This window comes from Emydura macquarii, unplaced genomic scaffold, assembly GCF_026122565.2.
Source record: "Emydura macquarii macquarii isolate MOO-44397 ecotype Brisbane River unplaced genomic scaffold, CSIRO-AGI_Emac_v2 contig_3390, whole genome shotgun sequence".
Classification (NCBI taxonomy): Eukaryota; Metazoa; Chordata; order Testudines; family Chelidae; genus Emydura; species Emydura macquarii.
The window spans coordinates 8,732,047-8,756,525 of NW_027133527.1; the positions used below are offsets into that span (position 1 = coordinate 8,732,047).

A 24,479-nucleotide genomic window follows, 5' to 3' on the forward strand; every position below is an offset into this window, starting at 1 on the left:
ACAGTGGCCAGTGCCAAATGCCTCACAGGGACTGAACAGAACAGGGCAATTATTGAGAGATCCATACAGTCATCCAGTCCTAGCATCTGACAGACAGAGGCTTAGGGACACCCAGAGCATGGTTTTTCATCCCAGACCATCTTAGCTAATAGCCGTTGGGACCTATACTCCATGAACTTGTCTAATTATTTTTTTAACCCAGTTATAGTTTTGGCCTTCACAACACCCCTGGCAATGAGTTCAACAGGTTGACTTTGTGTTGTATGAAGAACTTCCTTTTGTTTTAAACAAGTTGCCTATGAAGTTAATTGGGTGATTCCTAGTTCTTGTCTTATCCTTATTCACTTTCTACACATCATTAATGGTTTTATAGACTTCTATCATATCCCCCCTTTGTCATCTCTCCAGTTGAACAGTCCCAGTCTTTTTAATCTGTCCTCAGATGGAAACTGTTATTTTTGTTCTCTGTACCTTTTCCAATTCTAATATATCTGTTTGAGATGGGGTGACCAGAACTGCACACAGTATTCCAGGGGTGGGCATACCATGGATTTATATAATGGCATTGTGATATTCTTTGTCTTATCCATTCCTTTCCCAATGGTTCCTAACATATTAGCTCTTTTGACTGCTGCTGCACACTGAATGGATGTTTTCAGAGAACTATCCACGACTCCAAGATTGAGTGGTAACAGCTAATATAGACCACATCATTTTATATATATAGTTGAGATTGTTTTCCAGTGTGCATCGCTTTGCATTTATCAGCACTGAATTTCATCTGCTGTTTTGTTGCCTAATCACCCAGTTTTGTGAGATTCCCTTTGTAACTCTTCAGTCTGCTTTGGATTTAACTGTCTTGAGTAATTTTATATCCTCTACAACCTTTGTCACTTTACTATTTAACCTGTTGTCCAGATCATTTATGAATATGTTGAACAGCACTGGTCCCAGCACAGATCCCTGGCGGCCACAACTATTTACCTCTCTCCACCATAAAAACTGACCATTTTTTCCTACGGTTTATTTCCTATTAACCAGTTATTGATCCATGAGAGGACTTTCCCTTGTTATGCAAATAGAAATAAACAAGATCTTTTTATGGGACAAGGCAATATGCCACGTTTATTATGAGAAAAACACAATTATGTTAATAGCTAGTATTTAGTACCCACACACACACGTTCTGTACTTCATCAGGTTTAGTTACTAAATCCTGATTGCTTGAGATCATAGCTTGAGTTCGTTGCTGGTGTTTGCAGCACATGGCAGCTACCTGGCCAGGGAAGCCAGGCACGAGGAAGAGTGGGGTCCCTGTTGAGTGCGCACCAACACTCTTTGATGCTATGCATAACGTTACACAAAGCTTTACAATCTCACCGGTTCTTTTATACATTTTAATTTTTGAGTCTGTCCTGCCATGTCATGCTGCCTCAGGGCTCCTGTGTGATCATTGATCACCCGTCAATTGCAGACATGACTTTCATCTTGTCTTGATTATACTTTGTTCTTTTCTTTCTGGAGTGAATCCTTGCTTTTTCAGGGATTTGTCTGCATTCTTCAGCCATTAAGGTGGTACTTGCATTTCATCAGGACAGGCTGGTGTTGGAGACTGATCTCATCACACACACGCTTCATTCACACATTTAAATGAAATTACACAGTGTACACCTAACCCAAGTTTCATCAAGGATACAAAATGGAGTATGTTATTCAAGATGCAGTTCCAAATTTACAATATGGAGTCTTGTGGGACATTGGCTACAATGTAATAGAACAAGCTATTAAGAAGAGTTACTTTAGCTATGATATTAAAGAACAGAGACACAATATTAACTAACAGATACCCTAAAGGCAATTTCAAATGGCTACAATAAAAGAATAAGCCACTTAAAAAGACAGTTTCTATCCATGATAGTAATAAAAGCACAAGTGATTTAAACAGTAGAGTGGCAAGCAGCAAGTGACTTGGAGACAGCTTTGTTAGTGGTAACTAAAAGGACTGGCTTTCTCAGAAAATGCATGAAAGCGGCAGCTCTACCAAGCGTCTCCTAATACGCACACAGCGTGGTTTTATAAATTAATCCGTTAGCATGGTTTTAGTGTGTTATATAGACGGTAAAGACAATTCATTTGTAATATAAATTCAATTCATTTTATCTATCTGTACCCCTACACCCTTTTATTCCATGACTGTTTACTTTGCTTAAGAGTCTTTGTTGAGGGACCTTGACAAAATCTTTCTGAAAGTCCAAGTAAATTATATCCATTAGAAAAAACGAGAGTCCTGTAGCACTTTAAAGACTAACAAATTTAATTTCTGCAGGCATAAGCTCTCGTGGGCTGTAACCCACTTCGTTACACTCCACGAAAGCTTATGCCTGCAGAAATTAAATTTGTTAGTCTTTAAAGTGCTACAGGACTCTCGTTTTTGCTGTATACAGACTAACACGGCTACCCCTCTGGAACTTTATATCCATTAGATCACCCTTGTCTACGTGTTTGTTGACGTCCTCAAAGAATTCTAATAGATTGGTGTGGCATGATTTCCCTTTACACTAGCTGTGTTGACTCTTCTTCAACATATGTTCATCTGTGTGATAATTCTGTTTCTTTACTATAGTTTCAACCAATTTGACTGGTACTGAAGTTAGGCTTACTTGCCTGTAATTGCTGGGATGGCCTCTGGAGCCTTTTTAAAAAAATTGGTGTCACATTAGCTATTATCAAGTCATCGGGCCTTTTTGTTGATAAAAGTAACCTTTACATTTCGTATGAGAAGAAAGCCCTGAATTTCAGAGGAAAGAACATTCCTTTTCTACTAAAAACTGTTTTATTTTGGTTCCCTCTCCTTTTATTAAAGTGCTTTATGGTTCTACTTTTAGACTTTAGCATTGGATATGTATTGTTTTTGTTTTACATAATGAGGACATCCTGGTTTGCATTTCTGAAGACAGTCTGTACAAGAAATTGCTACCCATGCAGATGATCTGTCTCAAAACTATTCATATTGACTTTTTACCCAATGGGTGTTTGATTTTCTACAATCAGTGAGACTTTCAGCTGAAATATTCAAAGCATTGCAGAGCTGGCTAGTTAGGCTTATACCTGGGTAAATTTATTTTGTTTAGGCCAGAGATTCTCAACCTTAGTGTGGACTATATCTTTAGAGTTTTTCATAGCCACCTCTCCTAAAGGTAAGCGCTTTCAAGGAAGTGATATTTGGAAAGTATTTAATGCAATATGGCATCTGAAAATCAGGAGAGTCTTCAGCAATTGAATAGTCTCCCAGAGAAGGTGGTTAAGGCATGATCATCTTTGCAAAAATTCAAGAATGTTGAATATATTTGTATAAAACATCAGATTGGATGGTCAACGTTGTGGTTTCAGGTCCCTCTACTCTGATTCTTGAATAGAATTTTATTTCCTCTAGGTTATACTTTTGCTAATTAGTCATGTCATTTCAGTGAAATAGCTTTTTAAAAAAATTATTTAATGTAAACATCTCACTCCACCCTAAAGTATAACATGGATGTTTTTATATTTTTATTTTACTTTTAATAAAATATAGAACTAGTTATGGTCACACTGAGTGAAGCAGTATGTTCATTTAAACTCTTAGGGGGTCTATTTACCATATCTAGATGAAAAATACATCAATCCCTTTGTAGCAGACAGTTTCCATACACCTTGGGTTTCTTGTGAACCAAATCCTAATTTCTCTTTCATTAGAAATCCAGATAAAATAGCAGCCAGAGCTTAAGGCAGCAAGCTTTCCCTTAAATGAGAGCAGGATGTAGCATTGAAGGTTATTTGTTCTATGACCCAGTGGAGAGGACAGTACATGCAGCATGTCTAGTGAGAAATGTAGGAGATTGAAATCAGACTCAGTTAACTTCACATATAAGCAGCAAAAGCCTTGATGTGGTCTGAAGGCATCCAGTGTCTTTGATGCAGTCAATATTTTACAGTAGCGTCCCCAGGACGATTCCCCCTGACCCTCCCCGCCCCACTATCTTTTGCCTATGGTGGTTTATGTTAAGAGTTGAGTGATTAAATACAGCTTTTCATGGTTTCAAACATTCTTTTACTCTAAGCTTACTTGCTCCGGTTCAGTATTCTAGCACAATAAAACTACAGGCTATAACCGCTATGATTGTGTGTAAACAGCTGTTGAATTAATTTTTATTGTTTAAGCCTCAAAACATCAACAGCCAACTTTAAGGAGTGTGTTTTCTTCAAAGGCTGAAGCAATCTCTCCTCCCTCCTGTTCCCTGCCTTGCAGAGACTATGCACATTCCCCCACTCTCTTTTATAACTTTCCCTAAGCAATTTCAAGGCTTTTATTCACTCTGTTTGTCTCCTGGCTCTGCATGATTGAGACTGGGCAGGGTGCTCTTTAGGCTCCTACTGCAATCCATCTCCTGCTGGTCACAACCTCAGGGTTTGCTCTGCTTTAGAGTCCCCAACTAGATCATTTTCATAGAATAATAGATTAGAGTTGGAAGGGACGGCAGGAGGTATCTAGTCCAACCCCCTGCTAAATGCAGGCCTAACCTCAGCTAAATCATCCCAGCCAGGGCTTTTGTCAAGCCACAGCTTAAAAACCTCTAAAGATGGCGATTCTACCACCTCCCTGTCATTTTCATGACAGCTTAAATTACATTTCTAACGCTTGACACAATTCAGTGTGTCTTTACCATGGTTTTCAAAGTAGTTGATGGGGGCCAGTTATAACAAATGCTGCTTGTATTCAATAGCTAGTACCACAATGTTCTTCTATCTTGTCACAGATTCACATGGTCTGGTCTATGCCCCAGCCTGTAGCCGGTCCCTGGGGAGTGACACCTTTTTTGGCACGCTGGACCCAAAAGGTCCACCAGCTCCACAGGAGCAGGTCCATAGACTCCATGAGCTTGAAACTGTGCCTGTGAGCACCAGTGATCCCCCTCTCTTTCCATGGCTCCCTGCATTGAATTCAACCAAACCAGATGCCTGCAAGCTTGTTCGTACCTGTTCTGGTGAAATGTTCTCAGTATTTGCAGCAACACTAAGCTTCCTTTCCAAAACAAGGTAACCATTTATTAGTCTCCTGGCATAAAGAATTGGAACGCTCTTAAATTAGCACAGGGAAGCAAAGGTTCAGCCTGGTTAAAGCCAGGGCCCTTTGAAGTCATAGGAACCAGCTTTGCTTTTGGTCTGTTGCTTTATCTGACCCAGGTCAGAGCCCTGTGTCCCTGACAACTCCACTTTTAACCCAGCCAAATGACCCTTTTTACCTTTGTTCTTCAGGTCATGGCCTTTGCTCTGTGCTTCCTTGAAGAAAAATGTATATTGGGGGAATCTCCTTCCTCTTGTCTGCTAGGCATGAACATCTCAATCATTGGGTTTCCATTGTCTCATCTGGATACCCCATTCACCTCATCCCTTCCCTTTACAATCAGTGCATAGCAATGCAAAGCCTTGAGGAAGACTGAGGTACACACAGGAATCATAAAAACTTTGCCAAAATCCACAAATTCATCATATGTGAATCCTAATATTTGTTGAAAAAGCACTGCTTGCTTTGTATAACAAGATGTGTGTCAGTTACAACGTACCATGGTTCAGATAGAGAAGCAATAGCTTGAACCAGTTTTCTTTAACATTCCTTTGTTCTTTCTTGGGCCAATGTGGTGATTTGGGGATCACTGACATCATTAAGGGGTTTTGTCTCTGCCTGCCTTGTAACCCTGCATGCCTTAATGCTATGCCACATGGCTTAAAACTCTGACTCTAGTAGCCAGCATACAAGCATAAGGATCTCAACCTGGCTTCCAGCAGCATAGCTACTTCTTGCAAGGTGACCTTAACAGCTTTTTCAGTGCTGAGTCTCCCCAAATCAGTCTACGCCAACTCTTAGTTCCCAGACATGTGGACCACTCCCCTCTGCTCCATCACTCCTGAAAGAGTGAGACCTGCTTGGGGTAAAAAATAACAATGTGCACACTGCTGAGGTGCATTAACAGTTCACTAATGCGCTTTAGTTTAGTACCTTTTCAAAGAGGAATTGCTAAATGAGCATCAGCAGTCTGTACATGGACAGACTATTGTGGGGTAGAGTCACCCCAGCATGACATGAACTCATGCAGACAAGCCCTGACATAATAGCTTCAGCTAGAGAGAAAGAGTTAGTGATAGAATATTCACCACTGTTCTATCACATCTAAACACCGAACTGCCAAAACTATTAAATCTAAGACTCCACATATGTAGGCAGATCTCTATGCCTCCATGTTGCCCTGCTGAAGTCAATGGAGTAGGCACAGGAGTACCCCACAAAAATCCAGTTGCATGAGTGGAGCTTAAGTCATTTCACTCTGTTCATAGAAAAAGTCTAGACAATATTTACATTTAATTTTCCTTTGAATTATATGCAGGGTTTCTTCATACAAGTTTCCAAAAACACACTTTTAAAAACACTTAATTTCTTAGTCTTTTTTTAACTCCCTTCCAAATAACTGGTTTCTCAGCTGCTGATGCAGTAAGCTTTTCAGTGTCATCTTCTGTACTATCATCATCACTATCATTGTCACTGCCATCCTCTTCACCAGATTCTTCATCACATTGTGCCATTCTGAAAATAAATTTTTTTTTCAGAGTTATAAAAGCAAGAGAACTTTCTGGAAGGAGCATGAGAACTGAAAGTAATTACCCTATGGAGCAGGTTGGCCTGTTAGGATTTGAAAATTCTTTTCCTGAGTCAACATCAAATGGATCTGGAAAAAAAAACATTAAATCTGGTAAATATTTGAGCGAAGAAAGAATCTTCAACCACAAAGGAAAATGAAAGGGATTCTGCTCACTTAATCAACATTTGGCTGTATAGGAGAAAATCCAGTGAAGAACTGCTTCTCATCTTGACACTTTGAAAACAATGCTCTTTTCCCTTTAAGGCATCTGCGGTTGAGTGCCCAAAAAATTGAAGCCCTTAAAAATCACTAGTCACTTCTGAAAATCTTGGCCCTAAGCTCCACCCCATCAAGGGGTGTATCCATAAGTTAAGTGAAAGCAGATACTTTAAGAAAACCGCACAACAAATTGCCTTTAGTCTAGCTGTGGAATGTCAGTTTTGGCTTGAAAAAAATTGAGATCTCCGTTAAAGTAAAACTGACTCCTTTACAGTGCAATAAAGTATACATTTCCCAGGGAATTTTAAGGTTGATTGTAGTAAGTAGAGGGGTGGCTTATATTAAGTCTCATTGTAATACAAACTTGTGTGTGTACAGATGTCAGTTGCTATACAAGAGTATACACACACACACAGCCTCTACAAATCATATATAGCTTTTGGTATAAATGTTGGAGAGGGGCTCCTGACAGGAGGAAAGATGATTTTGAATGACTGAGTCTGCACTTGACTCGGGTAAACTAGACATGTGCAGACTGTTTTAAAATCCCTTTTCTCTAGATGCTTTGTTACTATTCTTAAAACAAACAATAATTTGGTTTTCAGAAGGCTGTCTGGTCACTATGATCTGTGCTGCCCAAACTCCTGAAAAGAAATGAAGGTGTCTGAACTCAGTCACACCTGCTGGGTAAGCCCGGTTGATGAATATGGTACTGTAGCCCAAGGCCCAGTCTAAGAATGGAGAATTGCAGAATTCCACCTCAAAGCGGTAAAGACACAAGACCTGTACTCAGGGGGATCAGAAAGGAGACAGAAGTGCAGCTAGCCTTGTAACCATGACAGAGGCCATCAAGTCATCCTAACCTTCTGAAGGACCACACCAGGCTTTTTCCTTAGGATCTATTCTGGTGAGTTTGGGCATTCTTTTTCCAAATGTTTAAAGTAACTGGGTTTCCACTTCACCAGGGAGACTGTTCTATTCCATAAACGAATACACTTCAGTGACAAGAAGACTTTTCTTGTTATTCAACTTAAGTTTTCCCTCAATTTCATCCCTTAGCCATGACACCAGGGGCTACCTGCCCCCCCCCTCAGAATAAGGATAAGACTCACCCCTTGCCACTTTGTGAGAAAGAGACATTACTGGTGAAGTTAGGACACCATGGTTGCAGGGTTGGGTCATGTGAACTGCCTGCATACAGTTAGCCTTAGAGAGGTGCATGGGACTTATCTGCTCACTGCAGGGAGGGGAAGTGGCTAAGAACTGTGTCCTTCACACACACTTGGCAGTTTGTGTTGGGATTTTTCTGTGTGCTTCCCACACGGAGGTGAAGTACTGTCACATGAATGTGGGGGTAATGATAGAACATGCAAGCTGAAAAGCCACTGAAGGAGCCTGAACCATTGGAATGGAACCATGGCAACTGTAGTGTGAAGTGGAAACTCGGAAGGAAGTGTACTATACTTTTAGTAAGTTACTTTTGTGTGAATACATCTGTTTGGATTTTTAAATAACTTTTCAGGCAGGGACTTTCAATCTTCTATTCTATTTGTACAATGCCCAGCAAATAGGGGCCCCAAGCCTGGCTGGGACCTTTAGGTACTGCCACCATACAATTAATTATTTGCAATATGAATCTAGTTCTAATTTGTGCAATATTTCTCCTTTCTAGGTCTTCTTGTATTTCAGTCCTCAGTGTTCAAACTTCCCAGTTCAGCATCTGTGAATGTAACGAGTGAACTGTTTACCTTCTTTCTTCCTTAATTCCCTGAAAACAACTTTTATAAACTTAGTTAGGGCAGCTACTCTGCAAGTCTGCTGGGTAAATGAATGTCCATATAATGCCTACTGAAATCCTTTTTTCCTCTTTGGGGGTGCATGCATGCATGCATCTATGACCTAATATACAGATAAAATCACATAACTGAAATGTATGGTATAAAGAGGTTCAGCAATACATCACAGCAAAGAATTTAGCTTCTGCATTCAATTTCTTTGCTATCATGAAATATTGAAGCATATGCAACAGAGCATTCAGAATTGTCAGGAAACCTCACAAAAAGGCCACTCAAGACTTTTACCTATGTCTTCAGTTTCTCTTTCTCGGGCACTTGCTAAAAATTCCTTTTCAACTCTCAGCACCTCCTCCTGGCAATGGCAGGCCGCGTATTTCTCCAAGAGATTTTTGTTCAATTCAAGAAACACTTTTCCCCATTTAAACTTTCTCAGAAGAATGGTGGCTAGATCAGAGAACCCTAAAATAAAAAACATATGACAATGTCTCTTCATACATAGGACTCATTTAAAAAAGAGAGAGAGCTTACAGATGCCTTTATATCCAACCAGAGTAATTCAATGCATAGAATCTGGCACTAAAACAGTGATACATGAGAAAATTGTCAGCATCCTTGAATGTTTTGGAATCCAGGTCTGGAGACAGAAGGCTTAACTTGAGGTACTCAAATGAATCCAGGAGAAATCCACTGTGTTCTAGTTAGTCGTCTGTATGTGGAAATATAAAATTTGATGTTGTACAGTACTGTGTAAACAAGGTAGATCAATCTCTATGCAGCTGTCAATACAGCCAACCAAAATCTTCCCATTTCCAAGCCCTAAGAGTGGAAAGTGCAGGTCTTTGATGGTTTCACTCTTCCTTCTCTAACAGGACCCAGGGACTGGTGATGGACAACTGTTCCCTGACCTCTGCAAGAGGTTGAGACACACCATAAGCTCTGCTGACAATACCTGATAACCACCAGCTCTATCTCCCCAGCAGCAGATACACCAAACTTCATCCCAAACATGTCCCAACACATGCCAGAAATTAGCAGGAGGATGAAGTGTACCTGGCTCAAACTGAACCCAGGCAAGACTAGAGTGTTGCTAATGAACAGTGGGAACATGTCAAGGAGCAGCCAAGATGTGGCACTCAGTTTCTATCAGAATATCTGCCACCCATTTGTTAAGGAGGTACTAATCTCCTCTGGTTACTAGTGGACTTAGAAAGTGTATTCTACCTCTAGCTTGCCGGCAGACTTCACCTCTTCTTTTGGAACAAGGACCTGGCCACAGCAAACGACATGTCACCTCCACAGTGGATCATTTAACTCATTGTATCTGGGGCTAAAGATGGAGGCAACATGGAAAATCTAATTTGTGCAGAATGAAGCAACCTACTTCCTTAGCAGGAAAATACAAAGAACATATCAAAGCTGCACACTGTCTCATTAGTGTCAATTTGAGGCCCTAGTCTTTTAATCTTCAAGGTCCACAATAGGTTGGGGTCCAGCTGCAGCCAAGTCCCCTATTCCAACACAAGAGCTGGTTTAAATTTTTCAGAACCAATTAAGATTTTCAGTACAATGGAACCTTGTTTATCTGATCTAATTGGGACTGAGACCAGGTCAGAATCAAAACATAGGATAATCCAGAGAATGGGCAAAGAGCTTCAGCCCTGACAGCAGAGCTCCCGCTATCAGCTCTTCAAGCCTGAGCCCTGCTGCCTGGGCTGTCAGCCCCAGTTCGGTTAACAGGGAGAGCTGGACAATGCAGACTTGAATAAACAGGGTTCTACTGTAATTTTATTAGGAAACATTGAAGCTTTTGTCCCTTTTTTCAAACCAGCTCTGTTCATAATCTTCTGAAATAGCTCTACTCCTCTAGCTAAGAGTAAAGCCTGCAAGAGTTAAAGATAAGGTGTTCTCACTGATGGTCTGCAGAATGCCCTACTGGAGAAGATAAGACTGAGCCTGAGTAACTGTATTCAGAGCACACTGGAAGATAAATAACCAAAGACAATACATTACAGATGTGGATAGTAGCAACAGTAAACAAAGCTGTCAAACCTAGAAGTGAGTAGCAGAATCCACAATGGACCCCTCCAGGACTTGCTATATTTATTCAGTGCTTGATACTGCAGTATTGGATGTTCAAAAAATCTTCTAGATACAGACCTTGAGCAAAATATTCTCTATATCTGCCCACTGAGCAAGATATTGATCAAAAATCATTTAAAGAGAACTACAATAATGAACACGAAGTCCTGATTTTTTCACATTATCTTATCATTATAGTCTTACCAACAATGCAGAAAGTAGCAGCAAACGCTTCCACGCAGGACAACTTGCAGGGACGGCCATAGTTTACAGGATTTGCTGCCACCAAGTAAGGCAACAGCCGGAGATAGTTTCCCCTCATTTTACTAAATGGCGTTTCTTCCAACTTGGACCATGAGCAATCTATGACTGCAATTCCACTCTGAGCTATCACCTGTCTGAAAAACAAATTTTATTGTAGTTGGGCATCTACTATCTCACTTTAAAGGTTTGGTTTTTTGGATTAAAACTTGTACTGTGTACAGGAACTGCATCCCCAAAAGTGTAAACAAACAATTTTCCTTGTGTGTTAAGTGACTTGCTAAAACACTATAAAAAGTATACAGCAGAGCTAGCGACAGAGTTTAGATCTTAGTTTTTGTGCCTTCACCACAGGACCATCTTTTCATTCTGAGAGAATGGACTTTTTTCAAGCTCCACAAGCTACCCTCACTTCTACAGTGTCGAAGTGCTCTAGTTAGCAGGAATTTGATTATTTTACAGTTTACTACTTTTCTTTCTACACTCACAGAACACACCTTGACAGGTAAAGAGAAACTGATCACAGAACTAAAAATGAATGGTAACTTTAGGTAGAAGTGATCATGACAATAGCATAATACGCAAGCACAATGAAGTGCAGACCAGTGACATATATACTTGGTGGTTTAAAAAAGGCCAATTTCACAAAGCTGAAAACAATTATGAAAACAAATCAGTTTGGAAGAAGAACTTAATTAGAAAAATGTGAATGATAATTAGGAATTGTTTAAGAACATCTTACCAGATGCACCAAAAGCCACAATCAAAGGAGGAAGTTGTACTGAGTAAAAAAAAGCCATACACCTATTCTGAGTGGAAATGAAGGCAGCTTTAAAAAATAAAAAAATACATAAATGGAAGAAAGGGAAAATTGATAGTGAATATAAATCAAAAGGTAGGAATTGTAGAAAACTGACAAGAAAAGCAAAGGGCCACAAGGAGACATTTATGGTCAGCAGAGTTAAGGACAATAAGTTTAAGTATTAGGTTGTCATTGGTTTTTTTTTTTTTGTGACTAACAATGGTATTGGTCCACTATTAGATGGAAATGGCAGAATTATCAATACTAATGCATAAAACACAGAAGTGTTCAGTAAATATTTGTTCTCTATTTGGGAAAAACAGATGATGTAGTCATATCATATATGATCAGACTTGATCCATTCCATTAATATCTCAGGAGGATGTGAAACAGCAGCTCCTAAAGTTAGATTTTTTAAATTAGCAGGTATGGATAACCTGCATCCAAGACTTTTAAAAGAGCTGCCCTGAGGAGCTCTCTGAACCACTAATGTTGATTTTCAATACACCTTAGAATTCTGGGGAAGTTCCAGAAGACTGGAAGAAAGTTAATATTGTACTGATATTTAAAAATGATAAACAGGATTGCAATCTGACTTTGATTCCAGGCAATATAATGAAACAGCGGATATGGGACTCAATTACTAAAGAATTAAAGGAGGTTAATAAAATTAATGCTAATCAACAACGGTTTATGAAAAATAGATAGCGTCAAACTGGTGTAATATACGTAACATTCTGTAAAGCATTTGACTTGGTTCTCCATGACATTTTGATTAAATTCTAGAAAGGTATAAAATTACCATGGCACGGATTAAATGGATTAAAACTGAGTAACTAATAGGTCTCAAAATGTAATAGTAAATGGGGAATCATCAGCGAGTGGGTGTGTTTCTAGTGGGGTCCATTTTTTTTGCCCTTTGCTATTTAACATTTTATGAATGATGGGGGAGAAAACAATTCATCAGCCATGAAGATGGCAGATGATACAAAATGTGGAGAAATAGCCAATAATGAAGCGGATAGGCCAATGCTACTGAGAAACATAGTGGGACCTCAATGTTAGCCACGCTTTAATTGTGGGCCCTCAGAAGGTTAGTCACACTTTACTGTATCAAATATTTTGATTCCTTAATATCAAAAGCTGCGTGTCTCACCTGCTACCAGCATCTGTTTCCATGCGTATTTAACTATATTAACTTAACAGGGAAGACAAGTTACCCCCATGTCACCATTTTAGCCGACAATCAAAGACTGATCTGTCCTCCTCAGGCCAGCTAACAGTACATGTGTGAACACGGACACAAGGTACAGTCCCAGACTCTCCCGCTACAGAACCTCAGACTACGGCCAAGGAGTGCGATAGCTGGATTTGTACCTAGGAAATAAAGATCTCGCACTGTAACGGAACCTACTTGTCCGCTGCAGAGACATACTGCCTTGCCAGAGGACTGAGGATGAGCCCTGGGAATCTCTGACTGAGGCGCAGATTTCGGAGCAGGCCTTTGCGAGCCAGTTTCCTCCCCGTGCATTTCTTGGGATCACAGTGTCCCAGCTCCCACATGGCAAGCGGGCACGGGAACCTCATTTCCGGAGCATCCCCCTCTCCAGCGCCATCCTGCTGCAGACAGGCTGCAAACACACAGAGCAGAGCTTCAGCGGCACCCTCCCACCCGGGGTGCGAACGCCGGCATGGGGCGCGAGGGACTCGACGGCGCCTCCGCCGCCTCCTCCGGGCCCTCCCCCGGGACGCGAGCGGGCAGGGCTCGGCGCCCGCCCCGCCCGTCCTCCCGGCCCGGGCCCTCCCAGGGCCCGGCGGGACGCGACGCGACGCGCGAAGGCTCGGCAGCGCAGCGGCGGTTCCCTGGCGCAGGGAACAGGGCGGCGGAGGGGGCGGTTCGCCAAGGCTCCATCTACAGCCAACCCGGCCCCTTCGCCGGGGCGAACCCCGCGGGCTCCCGGCACCTGTCAACGCCGCCTGCGCTTCCTCCGCGAAGGTCTCCAGGGACTTGGGCGCGCGCCGGCCGCGTCCCTCCGCGCGACGAAACGGCTTTTTCCTGCCCATGGCTGGCGGCGGAGCTCGCGCCGCGCCTCGGCCGGGCCACCCCGTGACGTGCCTGACCGGCCGGAAGGGGCGGAGCTGTGGTGCTGCTGGGCGGTGGCTGTCCGCGTTTCCGCTTCCGGAAGCAATGGCAGCCTGGGCGCTGCTGCTCGCGGGAGTTGCGGGGCTGAGCGCGGGGTTCGGTGAGTTCGAAGGGGCTGGCACCTAAGAACCCGAGTCTGAGGGAGCGGAACCGGAACTGGAACCGGCTAGTGAGCGCCCCGCCCCGCCGCGAGCTTTCCTCCCCCCCCTTTCTCAGTGACCGCGCCCCCACGCTCTCTCCTCCCCAGCCTACCGGGAGGCCTTCCTCCTTCCCCCACACTCGCACGCACCGGGCCCCTAGCCCGCCCGGTGAACCCCTTTTCCAACCACCCGCCCACTGAACAAACCGCCTGAGCCCCCTCCCCCACCCACTGACTGTGCCCCCCCGTAACTCCGCACCCCCACCCACTGACTGTGCCCCCCGTAACTCCCCACCCCACCCACTGACTGTGCCCCCCCCGTAACTCCCCACCCACTGACTGTGCCCCCCGTAACCCCCTTCCCAAACCCACACACTGACTGTAACCCCCCTCCCTCCCGCTGACTGTGCCCCCCGTGAGGCCCCTCCCACCCATACCCAGCCACTGGCTGTGCTCCCAGTGACCCCCTCTCCCTCACACCCACCCACTGAACATACCCTGTGGGCCCCCATTCCACACCCACCCACTGACTGTGCTCCCAGTGACCCCCTCTCCCTCACACCCACCCACTGAACGTACCCTGTGAGCCCCTCTTCTCCACACCCACCCACCCACTGACTGTGTCCCCAGTGAACCCTTCTCCCCCACACCCATCCACTGAATGCACTCTGAGCCCCCTCTCCCACACCCACCCACCAACTGTGCCCCTAGTGAAGCTCCCTCCCCCACACCCACCTGTGAACTGTGCCACCACAGTGAGCTCGCTCTCCACTTCCACCCACTGACCATGCCCTCTTTCTTACAGGTCTCTTTACTTCAGCTGGGAAGATGAAAATCGTAGAGGAGCCAAATACCTTTGGGTGCGTGACCCTGGTAGTTCCCTATGCTGAACCTCTCTAGTTACTGACAGCAATTTGCTCTCCCTTTGTGGTCTCTGGGCGCATTGACTTACATTATAGACACCCACTTGGACAGTGATAATTGTCATCTTCCTATAAACCTGCTTGACCCTTATTTTGCTCCCTGAGAAAAGTTAGCTTTCGTCTTCACTGCAGAAAACTCTTCCAATGTAAAATCCTGGTGGATATGAGGCACAGATAGTTTTTACTTTGATGTGGCAAGTCACGGTAACTCTTCACTTTCATGTGGGGTTTATCTTGACTAAGCACATCAAGGTTAAAACTACAGTGCCTTACCTCCACAAGGATTTTACACTGAAATAATTATTTTGATGTAAAAACATACTCTCTTTTGCTGTGAGGATCTAGCCACAGCCTTGCTGTCTATGATCAAGTGAATGCTACACATATGCCTGCCTCTAAGTCACAAGTTCAGATCTAGGGACTGTCACCAGGGGTGTTTCAAAGATGGTCTCCTCTACAGTGATAGTACCTCTAGGTGATGCTGTTGCTCAGGCATCTGGCTTTAAGAATTAAAACCAAATCCAACCAGAACCAACTTTGAATCCAGAACACTGAGCACTGGTTAGATTGGTAAATAATTCACAACCTTCTAGGAACAAGGATGGAGCTTTTATTTTTGAGATGACCCTGTGTCCATGGGTAATGAAATGAGTTGATTTTTTGAGCTGTCTAAAGCTTTCTTAAAAGAGGGCATGCTGCCGTAGATCAGCTTCTCTCAAAGAAGTGGCTCTTTGGCCCTTATGCAGGAAACCATGTCCTGACATTGCCAATATAGTGCCTTGTCTTGCAGCTTGCCCTGTTCAAGGAAATGCGAAAAGGTCATGGTGAGGTAACTGGCATCATCTGGAGTCCCTAGATTTTTTGATCTTTCAGTCCGGTTTCAGATCTGATAACACAGAAATGGCACAGGTTTTTCTGCTTGTTGATTTGTCCCAGTGATGATTGGGTGTCCATGTTGATGATTTAGATTTTTCTTATGCAACTATGTATTATACTTAGTAACTGGTTAAAAGATAGAAAACAAAAGGTAGGAATAAATGGTCAGTTTTCAGAATGGAGAGAGGTAAATAGTGGTGTCTGCCAGGGATCTGTATTGGGACCAGCACTGTTCAACATATTCATACATGTTCTGGACAATGGGTTAAACAATGAGGTGGCAAAATTCGCAGATGATACAAAATTACTCAACATAGTTAAGTCCAAAGCAGACTGCAAAGAGTTACAAAGGGATCTCACAAAACTGGATGACTGAGCAAAAAAATGGCAGATGAAATTCCATGTTGATAAATGCAAGGTAAAGCACATTGGAAAATATATCAACTATACATATAAAATGATGGGATCTAAATTAGCTGTTACTATGCAAGAAAGAGATCTTGGAGTCATTGTGAATAGTTCTCTGAAAACATCTGCTCAATGTGCAGCAGCAGTCAAAAAAGCTAACACAATGTTAGGAACTACTGGGAAAGGGATAGATCATGAGACAGAAAATATTGCATTGCCTTTTTATAAATCCATGATATGCCCACATCTTGAATACTGCATGCAGATCTGGTTGCCCTATCTCAAAAAAACTATATTGGAACTGGAAAAGGTACAGAAAAGGGCAACAAAAATGATTAGGGGTATGGAACAGCTTCCATATGATGAGAGATTAATAAGCCTGGGACTTTTCAGCTTGGAAAATAAATGACTAAGGGGAGATATGATAGAGGTCTATAAAATCATGACTGGTGTGGAGAAAGTAAATAAGGAAGTGTTATATATTCCTCATAACACAAGAAGTGGATCACCAAATGAAATAAATAGGCAGCAGGTTTAAAATGAACAAAAGGAAGTATTTTTTCACACAGCACACAGTCAACCTGTGGAACACTTTGCCAGAGGATGTTGTGAAGGCCAAGACTATAATGGGGCTGAAAAAAGAACTAGATAAGTTAGTGGAGGATAGGTCCGTTAATGGCTATTAGCCAGAATGAGCAGGGATACAAAATCATGCTCTGAAGTGTCCCTAGCCTCTATTTGCCAGAAGCTGGGAATGGGCATTGGAGGATGGATCACTTGATGATTACCTGTTCTGTTCATTCCCTCTGAAGCATCTGACATTGGCCACTGTTGGAAGACAAGATACTGGTCTAGATGGACCATTGCTCTGACCCAGTATGGCTTTTCTTATATTAAGTGTGTGTGCACCATAGCCAAGAATTTTTCCTAGGTGTTTGTAGGAGGTGGTGCATGTGTCTTCTGCTCATGGCCCCTCCCCTGGCTATTTGAGGTAGTGCTGCCCTCAATTCCTACTTACCGCCTGCGGCTGGAATCAGTGCTCTGTGGTTCCTAACCTCACAATCTCTCCCTTAATGATTTTTTAAATTGTATATAGTTAATTAGTACTCTTAGTATAGCGCTAGTTAGATTCAGTGTTAGTTAGCTTTAGTTTAAGTCTTTCCCTGGTGATGCCCTCACCAGCGTTTAAATGTTGTCTGTCATATGGGAGTTATCTCAACAACAATCCCCACATGCGTGCTTGCTATGCTTAGGTGAAGTCCACTTCAAGGAGCGGTATCGATTTCCATTTAGTTCATGAAATGGACTCAAGTGGCAAGGGATCTTTGTCTAAAGCAGCACCTTCTCAAACAGGTCATGCGACCTGCTTCGGCACCAAGGCCTACGCTGGACTGGAGGTTGCCTTTGGATTCTGAGAGCACCGCTGTTTTGTGCTCTGGAGCCAATGCTTCCCCGAAGAGACGGAGAAGTCGCTCCCTATTTAGTGCGTCGAAGAAAAGGTTGCATAAGACCAATCGAGGCCACTCCAGATCATGTGGGGACTTGTGTGCCTCCTCCAGAAGGAGCGTGGATCAGGACAGTGAATGCTGACATGCGGGGTGGAACAGTGCCTGTTAACTGCTCCCTGGTACAGAGACTCCGTACCATCAACCCTGATTGTGGTCCCGGGACATCTGTTGAGGCTGGTACTGATGAGGACAATGCTGGCAGTGTATCAGGCAGCAATGGATCACCTTTGCCTTTCCATCCTAACCTCTCTGTTGGTCCAGGACTTTATCAGGGCTGTGTCATTTATAGCCTTGTCAGCACTGCATACCAGTGTTTCTCTTCCAGTTAGTGGAAGTGGGACCAATGCTGGGCTTGGCATTGGGAATTTCCTTGGCACCTGTTCTGTTGGTGTCGCTTGATGTTACTGTGGTGGCAGTCCCCTCCCTCCACTTCAGCACTGTCAGTCACCTTGATACCATTGCTGACTTTTGGATCGACACTGCTTCTGGCACTGGAAATAATGCTGGCGGTACCATTTCCACTGTCGGTGTCAGTTCTTCTTCATTCTGGGGTATGGATGAGTCGGACCTGTTGCGTGCACCCTTGGGGCTGGCTTTGCTTTTATTCCCTGAAGTCCAGGATTCCTTGGCATCCGGGTCAGGATCTTTCCTCCCACTTTCCATTGCCTGATCTGCATCAGGGGATGTTCATGGGGCACTATGGATATCAGGATTGACGCTTGTTTTACAGTTGAGACTGAGGGCTCCTGGCCCTGCATCTATTGGCCACCAATGTCCTATCATACCAATGGCCTTCATGAAATCTGTGGGATGGTCCTTGGTCATGGAGGTCCCACTCTTCATCTTCCTGTATCCTATCCTTATCCTATCCCTACCTTCCAGGGTATCTACCACTCCCTCTAACTTAGTGTCATCTGCAAACTTGCTGGGGGTGCAATTTACTCCATCCTCCAGATCATTAATGAAGATGTTGAACAAAACCGGCCCTAGGACCAACCCTCGGGGCACACCGCTTGTTACCGGTTGCCAGCTAAACATCGAGCCATTGATCACTACCCGTTGAGCCTGATGATCTAGCCAGCTCTCTATCCATTTTATAGTCCATTCATCCAGCCCATAAGTCTTTAACTTGCTGATAAGAATACTGTGGGAGACCGTATCAATAGCTTTACTAAAGTCACGGTATATCACATCCACCGCTTTCCCCACATCCACAGAGCCCGTCACCTCTTAATAGAAGGCAATCAGGTTGGTCAGGCATGACTTACTTGCCCTTGGTGAATCCATGTTGACTGTTCCTGATCACCTTCCTCTCTTCCAAGTGCCTTAAAATTGGATTCCTTGAGGACCTGCTCCATGATTTTTCCAGGGATTGAGGTGAGCCTGACCGGTCTGTAGTTCCCTGGATCCTTTTTCTTTCCTTTCTTGAAGATGGGCACTGTATTTGCTTTTTTCCAATCATCAGGGACCTCCCTCAGTTGCCACGAGCTTTCAAAGATAATAGCTAATGGCTCTGAAATCACATCAGCCAACTCCCTCAGCACCCTTGGGTGCATTGCGTCTGGACCCATGGACTTTTGTATGTTCAATCTTTCTAAATAGTCTTGGACCTGTTCCTTCAGCACTGCGGGATGTTCACCTCCTTCCCATTCTGTGCTGCCCAGTGCAGTAGTCTGGGAACTGACCTTGTCTGTGTTGACAGAAGCAAAAAAGGCATTGAGTATCTCAGCCTTCTCCACATCCTCTGTCACTAGGTTGCCTCCCCCATTCTGTAAGGGACCCACACTTTCCCTAATCTTCCTCTTGTTGGTAACATACCTGTAGAAACCCTTCTTGTTCCCCTTCACATCCCTTCCTAGCTGCAACTCCAGTTGTGCTTTGGCCTTCCTGATTTCATTCCTGCATGTTCGAGCAGTATTTTTATAATCCTCCCTAGTCATCTGACCAAGCTTCCACTTCTTGTAAGCTTCTTTTTTGTGTTTAAGCTCACCGAAGACTTCTTTGTTAAGCCAAGCTGGACGCCTACCGTATTTGCTATTCTTTCTGCACATCGGGATGATTTGTTCCTGTGCCCTCAATAAGGTTTCTTTAAAATACAGCCAGCTCCCTTGGATTCCTTTCCCCCTCATATTAGCCTCCCCGGAGATCTTCCCCATCAGTTCCCTGAGGGAGTCAAAGTCTGCTTTTCTGAAGTCCATGGTCCATATCCTGCTGTTCTCCTTTCTTCCTTTTGTCAGGATCCTGAACTTGACCATCTCGTAGTTACTGCTGCCTAGTTTGCCACCCACTTCTACTTCCCCTACCAAATCTTCTCTGTTTGTGAGCAGCAGGTGAAGAGGAGCACTGCCCCTAGTTGGTTGCTCCAGCACTTGCACCAGGAAGTTGTCCGCAACACTTTCCAAAAACTTCCTGGATTGTCTGTGCTCTGCTGTATTGCTCTTCCAGCAGATATCAGGCTGATTGAAGTCCCCAATGAGAACCAGGTCCTGTGATCTGGAAACTTTCTCTAGTTGATTGACGAAAGCCTTGTCTACCTTGTCCTCCTGGTCTGGTGGTCTATAACAGACACCCACCACAATATCACCCTTATTGTTCTTGCTTCTACGCTTACCCCAGAGACTCTCAACTGGCTTATCTCAAGTTTCTGTCGCGACAGGTTATGGATCCCCCAGAGTCAATAATCAGTCAGTTGGATAATACAACAAAATTTTATTAAGGAATATGGGGTACATGCTGTAATACTTAATACGTAGCTTAAATGATTATCATATAAAGCAGGCAGAGAAACAGGCAAAGCAGTTACTTTTTATATCTCACCACTAGGAACAGAGAAGGAGTCGTAGCATATCATTCGGTACGGGCCGGCTTTCACGATTCACGTTCAGAGTACGGGAACGGGAGAAGCGGGGCGGTCCAGGTGATCAGGCTGGCGAACGCTTTCTCATATTGGGCATGGGGCGTACCCCTTTTTATACTAGGGAATGCAGCACAAGTCTGGTAGCTCTGGTTTGTGGGAGGGATATACATTAGTACGTGCCAGACTATGACGAGGCCTGTGGCCTTGGGTAGAGCTGTAATGGCACGGGATACATAGCCCATTATCGGTGGGCAACAAAGCTATCTGAGAACAACATAGGCACTGGGGTGCGTAGGCGATTTTCTTATGGGGGGGGTAGCAGCATAACAACTAAATGCTGTAAACAACAGATGCAGCCTAATAAGGTCAGGTCACGGTTTTACTGTTGGCACCAAGTGGGTGGGGGTGCGAGGGGTGGGCATATGCTGGGAATTCTGCTGCAACAGTTTCATACTGGAGCTCAGAGCAATCATAGAGCTTTCTTACATACAGTGCAACTCCTCCACCCTTTCGCTCCTGCCTGTCCTTCCTGAACAGTTTATACTCATCCATGATAGTGCTCTAGTCATGTGAGTTACCCCACCATGTCTCGGCTATTCCAATCACAGCATAGTTTCTTGACTGTGTCAGGACTTCGAATTCCTCCTGCTTGTTTCCCAGGCTTCTTGCGTTTGTGTATAGGCACTTGAGATAACTGGCCGATTGCCCTACTTTCTCAGTGCAATTCAGGAGGCCTCCTCTGTTGCACCCTCCTCCTCCTGCTTCCTCTTGTTGTCGCACTTCCCCACTTACCTTCGGGCTTAGGTCCCTGTCCCCCGTTTAACCTAGTTTAAAGCCCTCCTCACTAGGTTAGCCAGCCTGTCTGTGAAGATACTCTTCCCTCTCTTCATTAGTTGAATCCCGTCTCTTCCTAGTAATCCTTCCTGGAATAACATCCCATGATCGAAGAATCCAAAGCCCTCTCTCCGACACCACCTGTGTAACCACGCATTTACTTCCGCAACATGACAGTCTCTACCTGAGCCTTTTTCTTCAACATGGAGGATGGACAAGAACACCACTTGTGCCTCAAACTCCTTTATCCTTCTTCCCAGAGTCACCTAGTCTGTAGTGATCTGCTCCAGGTTGTTCTTGGCAGTGTCATTGGTGCCCACGTGGAGAAGTAGGAAGGGGTAACGGTCTGAGGGCTTGATAAGTCTCGGCAGTCTCTCCGTCACATCCTGAATTCTAGCTCCAGGTTATAACTATAAAAGAACCGCATAAGGCTAATGAGCCACCATTTGGCCACCCCTGTTATATAGGATCTCAAAGGAGGGGAAGCAGCTGTCTGAAGCTCATAGCCTATGAAGTTTTTTCCCCGCCTTGGGGACCCTGCTTTCAAGATCAAGACAGGCAGCAAAATCCCCCATGCCCATATTGCCACAGTTTAAGCAGCCAAGCAATTTAGGAAACCTCTCCTGACTTCATTACCATATCAGGTCAGTTGGAGAAGGAGGCAGCTGCTTCTGCAAAGTAAGTCAGGAAGCCATACTGCTTCCCTGCCTTTTAGATCCTATATTTAGAGCTTTGTGCAGATACAAAATTTGCGTGATTCACAAAAGTGGTGTGCAGATAGCTGCATTCGAGGCTATCCGTAGATTTGAAGGGCTCTACAGATCTAGTGTTGCTGAAAGTTCAGGGTCTGTGACTGGCGCAAGGGCCTCGCTGCATATCGGCGTGCTGGAGCTTTGGGCTCATCTACAATGCATGTCATGCTTTTCTGGACTATATCGGGGGCTCAGTGGTTCACATACTTACCAACAATACCACTGTGTTGTACTATGTGAACAGGCAAGGGGGAACACGCTCCAGCATGCTCTGCCAACAGGCCAATCAGGTTGTGGCAGTTCCGCATCAAAGAGAATATTGCTCCCATAGCCGATCACTTGCCTGGTGTCCAAAATCACCCTCGTGGACCATCTCAGCAGGAATTTTCACCATGGTCATGAGTGGTCCCTGAGGATAAGCCCTCTGGGTCATCTTTGTAAGTGGGGGCATTCTGACGGTTGACCTGTTTGCTACAAGGGACAATAGAAAATATCACCTGTTCAGTTCTCGAGGGGGCCTCTGTCTGGATTCCCAGGCCAATGCTTTCCACCTCAGCTGGCAGTCGGCTCTCCTGTATGCTTTTTCCCCCAGTCCCAGTGTGGCCAACTCGCAGTGCTGATTCTCTGACCTCCTTGCGCTGTCAGTTCAGCCGCCTGTACCACTTCGTCTCCGTCCTGATCTACTAATATGGAAACGCGGTCACACCCTACATCTTGCTCTCACCACCCTTCATCTCATGGGGTGGCTGCTTCATGGCCAAATGAGGAGAAAGAGCAATGTTCGGTGGCTGTTCAATAGGTGCTACTCAACAGTAGAAAGCCGTCTACTAGAATGGCCTATTTGGCAAACTGGAAGTAGTCTGCAGACTTCAACCATTACTGGCTTCTATCCAGGAAATCTTAGAATATTTGCTGCACCTTTGGTTGTCAGGCTTTGTACTTAGCTCACTGACAGTGCATCTGCCAGCGAAGTCAGCATTTCATCCCCCCATTCAGGGAAGATCAATCTTTTCCAATGCTGTGGTAGCAAAATTCTTAAAATGGCTTCTTCATCTCCATCCGCTGGTCCAAGAGCCGGTTCCTTTTTGGGGCCATAACATAATCCTAGTACCTTTGATGGGACTTCCATTCGAGCCCCTGGCATCTTGTCCCCTTCTGCTTTTGTGTCAGAAAACTGCATTCCTGGTAGTGATAACATCCACAAGAGGTGTCTTTGAGTTGCAGGCTTTGATGTCAGACCTCCCTTATACACTATTCTCCAAGAACAAAGTGACTTTATGACCACACCCAAAATGTTGGTCTAAAGTGATTTCTCAGTTTCATTTGAACCAAGTGGCATAGTTACCTGTGTTCTTTCCTAAGCCACATTGATTTCTGGAGAAGCAGCATCTCCATACATTAGATGTCAAGTGATGTTGAGACTTTTATCTGGAGAGAGCTAAATCATTTCAAGCTTTGCCTCATCTACTTGTGTCACATGCAGATCTCATGAAAGGGCAATCGGTCTCTTCACAGATGATCTCTAAAAGGATAACATTCTGCATCGAAACTGCATGTGACATAGCTTCAGCTATGCCTCCTCAGCGGGGGCGAGTTCATTCTACGAGAGCGCAAGCAACATCAGTAGCGTTCCTCAGTGACATCTCAATTTTGGACATTTGCAGGGCTGCTGCGTGGTTGTCGATACATACATTTATGAACCAGTATGCCTTTGCTGTATCATCCAGAGCAGAAGTAAGTTTTGGTAGGGCGGTGCTGCAATACTTGTTTAGGTATACTCTGAGCTCTGCCACCTGGGGGGCATACGGTTTGTGAGTAACCTAAGTGGAATACATGGTTGAATCTACTCAAAGAAGAATCACAGTTACAGTAAGTAACCATTTATTGCCTGGCAGTTTTTCTTACAGTTGAGATTATGACCCTACTAGGGGTGCATTTGATCATATGTTAGTGGCTCTTATTAAAGACAATGAGAACTGTAGGTCCTTAGGACCTTTGAAAATCATACCACTTTTATTCAGGTGTATACATATGTATTTAGTACCTAGGTTTGATGGTTTTGGTTGTTTTCAATTTGACAGCTCCTTTAGATCAGTGGTTCTCAAACGTATTTGATTGGGCCCCGTTCTTTGTGTCTGTAGTTGTCCTCCTGCTTCCCCCACTACATATATCGCCACCCACCTCTGAAGGCAGAATGGAAAGCAACAGCTG

At 44.1% G+C, this 24,479-nt stretch overlaps 2 protein-coding genes across 4 annotated transcripts in view; one reads left to right on the forward strand and one right to left on the reverse strand.

Annotated features, from left to right (window-relative positions):
* Positions 1-5,328: 5,328 nt before the first annotated feature.
* TSR3 (TSR3 ribosome maturation factor) lies at positions 5,329-13,996 on the reverse strand. The gene is made up of 6 exons (XM_067534370.1): positions 13,793-13,996; positions 13,243-13,459; positions 10,970-11,163; positions 8,972-9,145; positions 6,695-6,758; positions 5,329-6,616 (listed from the first exon to the last, which is right to left on the reverse strand). The coding sequence occupies exons 1-6, from the start codon at positions 13,890-13,892 to the stop codon at positions 6,463-6,465; spliced, it is 903 nt and encodes a 300-aa protein (XP_067390471.1). The 5' UTR covers positions 13,893-13,996; the 3' UTR covers positions 5,329-6,462.
* The window catches only part of GNPTG (N-acetylglucosamine-1-phosphate transferase subunit gamma), a 35,886-nt gene continuing 25,377 nt past the window's right edge, over positions 13,971-24,479 (forward strand). For 2 of the 3 annotated variants that reach the window (XM_067534369.1, XM_067534367.1), the window contains exons 1-2: positions 13,971-14,071; positions 14,916-14,970. In XM_067534369.1, coding sequence (XP_067390470.1) covers positions 14,017-14,071; positions 14,916-14,970 — 110 coding nt within the window. In that variant the 5' untranslated portion in view covers positions 13,971-14,016. Of the gene's footprint in view, positions 14,141-14,915; positions 14,971-24,479 lie in introns of all 3 variants that reach the window. The other variant, XM_067534368.1, reaches the window with a different exon arrangement.